At 39.9% G+C, this 10,891-nt stretch overlaps 1 protein-coding gene across 1 annotated transcript; it reads right to left on the bottom strand.

Annotated features, from left to right (window-relative positions):
• Nucleotides 1–4,606: 4,606 nt before the first annotated feature.
• LOC149826666 (uncharacterized) lies at nucleotides 4,607–9,902 on the bottom strand. Its single transcript, XM_090018932.1, has 2 exons — nucleotides 9,473–9,902; nucleotides 4,607–5,581 (listed from the first exon to the last, which is right to left on the bottom strand). Exons 1-2 carry the CDS (start codon nucleotides 9,714–9,716, stop codon nucleotides 4,878–4,880), a joined length of 948 nt encoding a protein of 315 aa, XP_089875058.1. The 5' UTR covers nucleotides 9,717–9,902; the 3' UTR covers nucleotides 4,607–4,877.
• Nucleotides 9,903–10,891: the final 989 nt, after the last annotated feature.

The raw sequence follows: 10,891 nt of genomic DNA, 5'->3' as shown, positions 1-10,891 counted from the left end.
ATGCTAATATGTGATATTTCACGAATATAATGTATGCAAGCATATTGATTATTTGTTTATGATGGCATATAAGACTGCATGTTAAAACATGAGAGTTAATCATGATGTTTGGGTCATGTAATATGCATAAGCATGCATGTGTTATTTTATGAAATTCATGGTTCATGCTAAATCAAAATGAGTCTCATGCATCATAGAGTGTGGTATGCGGCATGTGATATTTTGTAAGTCAAATGAGACATGCATACATGGGGCTCGAATGTGAGTCAGGTTCGATGAAACCAAGGAGTGTTTGTGAGCACCTAGTCCAATTATAATAAACATGCTTATATACACACAGTTTAACTAGACTCTTTTGTGCTCCTTATAAGAGAGTATGTACCTTGAGTTGGTTCAAATGAGTTATGTTAGGACACCTCAGTGATGGTAGGAGGTGTGGGTTCATGCCTTATGAGGAAAATGTTTGAATTGCCCATAGTGGATCTTAGAGATGTTGAGCCTGGTGTTGAGTGCACCTGGTGTTGTAGTTGAACTCAATATAATTAACACCTAATAAATCATTTGTTTTAATGGCTTATTTTGAAGAGGGTAGAAAGTACACATGTCGATTAATACGTTTTGAGGGTATAGACACTTCTTGAACCCGAGTTGTTGATATAGGAGGCTAGGGATGCCAATTCATCCTAAGTAGGCAGTCAGGCTCTGCAGAGTAAGAATCGATTTCTTACGCCATTGTTAAGTTTATTTCGGTTAAAGACCGCTTCAGGTGATGTTTGGTTTGACTCTTTGAATCAATGGGTTAATTAAAATGGATAGCATAATAAACTATCATCTAATTGTTGAGTTAGAATTAAGTCCTGGGCATGTATCCCTTAGGATAGGAATGAAAAATAATGCATTTGATTAGGTTCACAAGTGTTTAAATGATTCATTGAATGTTGGCATAAAATTTTATACATGTCACGTATAATTTTTACTTCATACATATGTTGGCATATATGGATCTATTTTACTGTGATCTTGACTATACTAATTATATAATGCATGTTCGTTACTTGATGGTAAGAATGATTATTGTATAATCTTGCATGATTAAATTATCATTGTTGTGATTTAACTTTGTTGTGTTTATATGCTATGATTTGTTGCATTGGGAAAGATGCATGGTTTATGTATTTGTGTTTTTTTCATGCTCATGTTTAGGGTGTTTTTCTACTGAGGCTATGGCTAATGTCTTTACTTTTAATATTTCATATAACGAATAAGCCGTAGGGTGATGACAGTAAGCTCGGGATGGATTATATCATTTTATTTACTTTATTATTTCATTAAGTCTTGTAAATTTTGATATTTGGAAAACTAGTATTTGATTTATTGTAATTCAAATGATGGTTTGATTCAGTTATTCTAGTCTTACACGCGTAAGTTGTAAACTGTAACCTGGCTTGAACCGTACTTAAAAAGTGTTTTTGTTATTTTCTTGAAAATCGTGTTAAGAAAATAATAAAAAAAATCCCTAAAATTTCTATTTCGAAACATTTTCCATTGGTAGGCCAAATCCCCACAAGGACAATTGTTCTAAAAATGTGTACCCTGTTTGAATCAGGTCAATGTGTATTGGACAGATCCGATCCAAGATATATCAGGTGCTTTTTGTCCTCGAGATGAATGGCAGCAAGGGGTCCATGGGCTGAACACTGACAACCATCATCACAGTCGATGGCTTAACAAACTTAACTTCACCATCAGACTTATTTTGAAAGAAAACAATTCTACTCCACTACAAAAGCTGTTTCACCCATTGATTAGAAAAACTTAATTAGCTACGTTTTCAAAGGCAAGCTGGGGTTAGGCAGACCCCTACCAGTTACACAACGACACCATTGGGATTTAAACTTGCAACGTGCACTAGCTGCTCCTACCAGACAAGCGGAGGCTTCACTTGCTCCAAAGACAATCTTAGGCCCTTCCTTACAAGAAATGAAATAAGGTTGAACAAATCCAAGAAAGTAGATACAATGATCTGGGCCCCAACCATGTATTGCTCCTTGCCCACCACCACCACCCCACCCCCCAAGGAGGGGACCCATGCTTGCCTGCCTATTCAAAAGGGCCCAACACCTATAAGGTTGCCGATCATACAATCATGTCTCTCCACGTCCACTGTTTAAATGTGGGTTTGGAGAAGATGTCCTTGCTCTTTTCTTTTCTTTTGGCTAGGCCAAGTCTTTCAGTTGGTAAAAACCCTTGAAGCATAGGCAGAGCTGGGGGGGGGGGGGGGGGGGGGAGGGCAGGACTGGGATGTAGCCCAGTCCTGGCTCCTGAAACAGTTAATTTTTTTTTTTGTAAAAGCCCAGTCCTAGCCCAGCCTTGACTGCAGCAAATAGTTTGATTTGTCCATATGAAATAGATTTTTATTAATAATTGTAGCCATTTTTTTATTTTATCTCAAAAAAAAAATTGGGGGGGCACTACCCCCGAACTCCCCCCCCCCACCACCACACACACAGACATGAATCCTAGCTACGCCACTGCCTTGAAGTCCCCTCTGCCCACCGAAGAGTACACCTACTTTTTTTTCGACAAAGAAAGCTGGGTTAGTCTGACCCCCTGCCAGTTATACAACCATAGCATTGGGATTTGAATGACGGGCATTAAATATATGAGTCTTATGAAGGTAGAGGTGATGATTTAGACTGGACGTAACCCCAAGGAGGTGTCAGTTTTTTTGCACCAATTGAGGTTCCCCCTCTATTGGGACAGTTAAATTCACCATTGAAGCCTTCTCAAGTTGGCAATTTTTAAACCAACAGGGGCTCCGCTTGTCTGGTCCCAATGGTATAGTTGTATAACTGGTAGGGGTCTGCCTAACCCCCAGCTGGACTTTCAAAAAAAAAAAATATATATATAGAAATTTTTAACATTAAGCCATGAATTGTCAATTAGGACCAATGTTACCAGAATTGGTTTGAATCAGCTGGTCCGAATAAAATCAGCACTTCACCTATTCAATTGAAAATCAACCTGGAATATCTAAAGTTTTCCAATGAGTTCTTTCTTTCTTTCTTTCTTTTTTGGATAAACAAGCCGGGGTTAGGCAGACCCCTACCAGTTCATTTCAACAAAACAGTACAAAAAATGAGCTAGAAGCTCTTACAATTGCCCTTTGGAAGGGTGCCAATCAGGTGGCTTGTCCTTCCATTGACGTATTCCAGCTGAAGAAGCCACAGTGTGGACAAAAAAATTAACTACTGAATTACATTGAGACTTGGCTACAGAATTTCTAAATCTGTTGAACCTGTACAAAGACGATAGAATATGCTACGGTATTAAACCGGGCCTTTAACTGCAATTTTCATAATTTTAGTCATCTCACTGAGCCCATGCCTTTCATTGTTGAACTAATCTTCTGACCCCTGTTTTTCAACCCGATTTGGTTCTTCAAGTCCCCAAATTGAGTTTTGAGTCTAGCACAACTCAGCTCTCTGCATTACACTTTCAAATTCCCTCTTTTACCGATCTGCCATTTTGTTTGATGGACCGGTCTCTCAATGATCATCAACTTACTCGTGCCACCCACCCCAAGGGAGCTTGGCGTATTGAGGTGAGGCCTAGGCTTTCAAATGCGCAGGCGAGGTTCAATTCCTGAGTGTCAAACTCCCTTGTGCTAGCCAACGTTCAACATAGGCCTTGGGGGTGAGGGTCCTAGCTTCAGAGTTTTACGCCTCTGCAGCTGCCACCGATACGGTTTCATCGTACCCCTCAGGGTGCAACAAAACTGTCCCACCAAAGTGGAACTCAAGGACCTCAAGTCCTGCTTTGGTGGGACATCCATGTCCCTTGTTTAATGCAGGACATGGAGCATATGATACTATAGACCATCGTGTCCCACCTATCAAAGGTCACCTAAAAGTAGTGGTGGCAATCGGGTCGGGTTGGCGGGTCAGCATACCTCAACCCAAACCGACCCGTTTATTAAACAGGTCAGCTGTGGCAAACACGAACCCTACCCGTTTATTAAACAGGTAACCCGACACAATCCGCCAACCCGCTTAATAAACGGGTTGGGTCGGGTAAACGAGTTGGTGGGTTAGCGGGTCGGATTGGCGGATGGGTTAGCGGGTTGACCCGCCCGCCTAACCCGTTTATTAAACGGGTCAGCCGGGTTGGCATAACCCCTAACACGAACCCGACCCGTTTAATAAACGGATTAAGCGGGTTGACCCGTTTATTAAACGGCTTCGTTTTTGCCAAACCCGAACCCACCTAAGAGGCGGGTTGGCGAGTCTTGTCAGGTTTTGCCACCCCTACCTAAAAGAAGAATGAGGGGCAAAATTTTTGAGTTCTAGCAAAGTGCAATTAACTTTGCATCCAAATCCGGTCACACTTGCAAGTGGTCTATTTGCATTACAAAGCAAATGCAAATATGCAAATATTGGTTTTGCTGGCATCTGAACATCACGAGTACAGCTGGCCTGATAATACCAGAGATTAACCACCATGGTTACACATAGTCAACCTTTTCTTCGATGCTCATTAGTTAATTAAGCCATTGATACTAAAAAAAAAAAAGCAGCCCTTATAAAATGGAATGCCTTAAACTAGCTTAAATTCTGATATCAAAATATGAAGGTAGAGTTTTTAATATTACATAAAAGATAGAAATCCAAATTACACTGACAAGATAACTAATCCATAGAAAAGCTAACTAAACCGACCATTCATGAAATTGCAAATAAAACATATCCAAATGTGCAAAAAAAGGGAAGCACTATTACTGCTAGTCATTGTGTTTCTGTAATGCACAAAAATGCTATAATATGCATAGAGCATTCAAAGAAGCAAGGTGGTAAGGTTGATCACTAAAGCATACAGGCTTACAGCTTATTTTGATTAGGAAGTTTACTTTGCTGCTTGACCTTCTTTTTCTTTGAATCAGATGGGGCATTCATTTGATTAGGAATTTTACTTTGCTGCTTGACCTGCTTTTTCTTTGAATCAGATGGGGCATTCATTTTATCAGATTTGTCCGAGCTAGTGTTTGCATATTGAGCTCTGAATTGAGCTGGCTGACTTTTAGGGCTCCCACTTTTTGGAACATTTGATTGTCCTGTGTTTCTTTTGACTTGTTTCCCTTTAGTCTTATCAGTAGCCTTATTACCATGGAACTTCTGACTACCTGAAAAATACTGTGTATGTTCAGTTTCTGAATGCACAGACTGCTTTTCTTGCTGAGTTTCAGGAAATGCAGTTCTGAGCTTATCAGCGTTGTACGCATCGACTGGTTGCACTAGGTCACCTGATACACCTTGTGGTGCTGATCCTGCACCATTTGGCAATGTTGGACCACCAGCCAACAGGCTTGCCCATAACCATACAGTCTTTGCAGCAGCAAGAAGGGGAGCAGAAACATTCCGAGGCTGTGCTAGTAGAATATTATATCTTCTCATGCGTAATTGGTGGAGTGCATTTGAGAAGTCCCGATCCCCAGAAATCAACAGAAAATTTGCAGGGGCAGGATTATCTACTGCCCAGAACAGCATATCCACCAGAATTTTCTTGTCGCTTGCATCTTTAACACCTATAAGATGCCACAAAGAAAAATACTACTAAATCAAAATGACTAAACATCAACAAATCGTATAAAAGAAAATCTACAGTAGAACTGAACTGCTAAAGACTAGGACCAAGTAGTGTCGACACCAGCACCCAAATGCCCAATTTTAGAAGAGTATACAAAATGTCAGTGGTTTTCATTTATGTTAAAATATAAACAAAACAAAAAAACTTATCAGTAAAAAAAAAGCATAGTAGAAACACAGAATAAACGGATGGAGATCCTGGAGGGAAAAAAGGAACAAGTAAAAGATGCAACACACATCAGTAAAAGTAAACACAGATAAGATGAGCTATGGTGAACAATACCAAAGGGTCCTGCTCTAGCAGAATCAGGTGCAATACCAGAAAATAGATCTTAATCCACAATCAAAATCAAGTGTATGATAGAAAAATAGCCAGAGTAAGAAAGAGCTTGAGGACCCAGCAGGGACAAAGAAGGGATCATGCCTCGTGCATGTATGCTCCAATTTACCATAGGAGGAATCAGATATTGGGTGTTGTCAATGTGCATGAGAATGCCAGTGCACATGCAACAGAAAAGAAGCTCAATGAAGCTAAGGACATTATTTCATAATTCAGCATTAGCAAGGGAAGGAATGTGTGCTGCCTAGGAAGGGACACAAAGAAAGAGAGTGGTTTTTCATCAGACGCCTGCTGTGAGCTGGTCATGCCCCAAAACAGTGGCATCCAGGAAGTACTGTGTGTGCACCAAAAGCAAAATGCAACAAGACTAGCATAATATAAGATCTAGTCAGAGGGCATATGGCAGCAGTTGGAGCTGAAGTCAAAAGAGAAGAGAAGGGAGAAAAAATAAAGATATAGCAACAGGCAAACCTGAAGGGCCACATAAATAGAACCCAATCAAAGAATTGCTAGTTAAGCAAGCATACCATGACAAATATGGGAGAAACGTTAGAGGCAAGGAAAGATCAGATAAGCCAAGGAATATATGACCCAACTTGATAATGAGGTTAAAGCTTGGACTATTTCTTCTCAATATCAAGGCTTCTGGCATTTGAAATAAAATGGTCTCACTGAAATTGAAAAACTAACTCCAAAATCAATCCAAACAACAGAAAGAGAAGAAAACAAAGAACAAAATGGTTACCATCTGACTCTCATAACAAGCAGAAAGATAAATTGACAAACTTTCAAATTAACCAACTTTTGTGACATGCTAACGGTCAACCAAAACAAAAGCCAAGAGCAGCATCCAAAGGTCAAAAATCATCTAGAAACAAATGCAGATAACCTACTATGTCGAGGTTGGATTCTGTCAATTCTGTTAATGGCTTAGGCTGACCATAAAACACACTTCATTTTCTTCAACGATGAAATCTTAAAGGATTTTTAGTGATTAAAGATCCTCCTTCTGACAAAGAAATTAATCACCAAAATACAGTCACCTACCTACACAACCGCATCTTCTAACAATCACACGTATCAACCTGACATTCTCCTTGAGGATTCTATTGGAACCCTGATCATACGGTGATTCACACATTGAATGGTGCCAATTAATAATAATTTCCTTGCATCCTTTAGAAAACCTCGAGGCAGAATAACAGAAAAAAACTCTTTGTTTTTACAGCTTTCAAAATATGGAACTGACTTTTCCCTCCAAACAGAAGAATAATACTTTTACATACAACCATCACGGTAACAAGAGAGAAGGCCCAGGTATATCCAAGAAAAGAACTATCAACACAATAACTAGGACAGTTTTAAAATACGTCCAAAGTTTCAAATGACCAAAAAAAGTGAATAATTTGAAATCTAAATAACTCTATATGACCAAACAGTAAAGCTTCCAAACCATGAATGAGAAGCATGTCTCAGACCATATATTGCTTCTACACCAATAAGACCATTATTAAGTCACTTTCTGAATACCTTGAAGGTTCTTCCACACATGCTTCATCCAAACTTCCAACACCTACTTAATAGAACTCCCATCTTTCTGTCCTAATTGTAAAAAAAAAAAATAGTGCATATGTAATTAACCCATTTGGACAAAAGAATAAAATGCCTTATCCTAATCAATTCCTTCCTCACAACTACAGCATCATGCTACTAGCCATGCATTACAATGGTCTACTATTTCATCAGTTATGAATTTAATTTTGTAAACCACTTGCACCCTTCAGCATTTCTTGTCAATGATACCATCTACTATTGCCTCATGGAAGGCTTGTATTTCAAGATCTCCTGCATTCCATCATTAATTTAGATGTCTTTTAACATTGTGGGTTATATGTTTATTTCAACACCAGGGAAATGTTTGAATTTCAACTCAAAGGGTTATTATGATCACCATATATCTAATGAATGTCTTGCACATCCAAGTCTTAGCATATAGCCATCCATTTTTAATCATGCAATTTATTTGAAGATGGTATTATCTACTATCTTAAATGATGTGTTATTACCATTTGTTGATTTACCTCTTTCACACAAACAGGGCAGCTTATGTTTTCCATGTTGTGCCATTTTTTGTTACCATTGTCCATTGGACTGACAGCATTCAACATTTGGTGATTTGTTGGCCAGTATGTACACTCTTCTTTTGAACACCAAGACATTCAATTGCCATCCAATGCACGAGCTGTGTCCAGTCATACATCTAATTCCTTCCACGTTCCCCAACAACCATTCCCAACCCCTGCCACAAATGCCCGGGGAACCAAATGAAGGAATGATCATGCACATATCCCAAAGGACAGAAGTGCATCTAGACCTTTCACAAAACTCCCAAGTTGGCATCTCACACACTGTCACACGGATACTCCATTTTCACTCCCATACCATATCCCCTTATATCTTAGTTATATTGGATAAGTTAAAAAAAATGGTTGCATTCCCGTATCCACACCCATTATTTAATAGAAACTCCAATACCGAACCTTGACCTATTGTATCGATTTTTGAACTTAGCATAGAAAAGAGAAGAGAAGAGTGGAGCACTGCAACTTATTTTGACCCAAATCTCTAGATCTCATATCAAAGACAGTAATCTCAATACTTTTGTTCAAGAAAATCTGCATAAGGTATATAAAATGTCCTACCAACTAAGGATGTTCATCAACGAGATTCATATACCTATCTAACCAGTTACGGTCCACCACACCAACTACCTGTAACCATTAAAATTCATAGGAATTCAAATATTATTCCCTAAAACACACATCTAAGAGCTACAGTCTTACCTTTCCGCACTTTTTTCCTTTTTATGGGAGCAGATCAAAAGCATCTACTGCAAAGATAAAATTTTCTGTTTATAAATTCCGTTATAATCGGTTAAGCATATGTGCAAAGTTATGAGACCAAAACATGTACAGAAAACTGGCCAACAGGTCAGACCTTAAAATCAGAATGAAATGAAAAAAATTATCTCCTCTACACTCTCTCGCCCCAGTTATCAAATAAAACAAATAAGATAGCAAACAGAACGAAAAGGGAAATACAGCATCTCGTTACTCGCTGAAGAACCAGAAAGTTAGGGTTTTGCCGAGCTAACGAGAGAGAGTAAACGATAATCACAGCAACCTGCCATCTTACCTAGACTAAATTCCCGGAGAATTAGGGTTTAATTATGCAAATCAACCCCTAGAACTGCACAGGGCATTGCAAAATCAACTCATGCAAGTAATAGATAGAACGATCCAGAAGAGCAGAATACCAGAAATCAGCGCCTCTCACCGACCGATCGCACATTCAATTCAGGAAGAAAGAAAAGGGGACATGAACTAGGGTTTTAAGGAAGCAGATTCGCCGACCGACCGATCGATAGATCGGGCGGAACCAGGGCATATAGATATAGGGTTTGAAGTGGAAAGGGGAAGATGGAATTTACCGGCAGGGACGTGGTTGAGCCCGACGCCGGTGCTGGAGAGGGCGTGCTGGACGGAGGACGGGATGCCGGTGGTGTCTCCGTAGGCGGAGATGGAGACGGGGCCCCTGTAGCCGACGTGGGCGAGGCCGGAGCTTATGTTCTGGGCGATCACGTGGGGGTCCGCCCCCCTCGGCACCTGGCAATTCTCTATGTCCCACCACACTGACGTCTTCGCCGTCGAATACTGCGCTTCCACCATCGCCATCTGCTTCTTCGTCTACTGTAACTTCATCGACTCTCTCTACTGCAACTCCACCATCGACTCTCTCTCTACTGTAACTCCGCCATCGACTCACTCTCTCTCTCTCTACTGTAACTCCACCATCGACTCACTCCTTCTCTCCACTTTCTCTCTCTATTGTAAGTACTACGCCCTCGACTCTGTTTTCTAAACGACGCTGTTGGTTGGGCTTCCTTTCTTTTAATGGGCCTCCTTTTCTGTAATTCACGAAAAGCCCAATAAACATCAAATATTTACATAAGGTAGCAAAAAATTTGCTTATTATGTTTAACCTGCCCTTTTAGTTTAATTAATTTCACACAGCCGACTATCATATAAAGATGACATTATTGTACTTACCTACTAAAATTTTCTCGACAAATACTTTATCTTTATCTAACTAACTAAATAAAGGTAAACTGTGAATGGAAAAAAGGAAAACAAAAGATCTGGCTAAACGTAATAACTGAAACGTTGTTCAGTTAGTTTTCTTAAATTCTTATTCTTTTCTTAGCCACAACGTTAACGTTAAGGGTAAGTTTGATAGCACATTCCGTACAGGGATGGCAGTAGACCGGAGCGGGGCGGGGGACAAGGTCTCCACCCCCGCCCCGTCTCTAAAATGTAACCTTGATCTTGGGTCCACCCTTATGGTAGGGGAGGGAGACTTTAGACCTCCACTCCTGCCCCGTCTCAAAATACTAATCTCCATCCTCGTCCCCTGCCCGTCTCCATCCCCTACTTATGCAAGCCATCTAATAAGTTGGCCACAAGTCATCTAATAAGTTTTTTTGGAGTCGGGAGAGGAGGATGAGGTGGATGCCGAGGAAGAGGATTCTCGATGTTGCTTGGTCTGGGAAATGGGTGGCGGGTGTTGCTGGCCATTTATGAAATAGAGAGTCGGAACTTTGAAGATGAAGGTCATGAATTTGAAAAAAAAAATTGATGTTGGTAGTTTGAATTTTGAAGGAAAAACGAAGATGTGGACCAAGAATTTGAAAAAAAAAAGATGAATAGCAAACAACATATAAGTTAAACTGATAAAAAAAATGAAAATTATTACTAGAAGGGGACATAATCTCTTCCAATAGTTCAGAGCCTTTTAGAATATACTCGTTCCCATTTGTGGGGTAGATCAAATCGTCTTCATAGAGATCGTG

This window comes from Nuphar pumila, chromosome 10 (assembly GCF_984573655.1).
Source record: "Nuphar pumila chromosome 10, dmNupPumi1.hap1.1, whole genome shotgun sequence".
Classification (NCBI taxonomy): Eukaryota; Viridiplantae; Streptophyta; class Magnoliopsida; order Nymphaeales; family Nymphaeaceae; genus Nuphar; species Nuphar pumila.
This window is presented reverse-complemented; position numbering and strand designations above follow the sequence as displayed.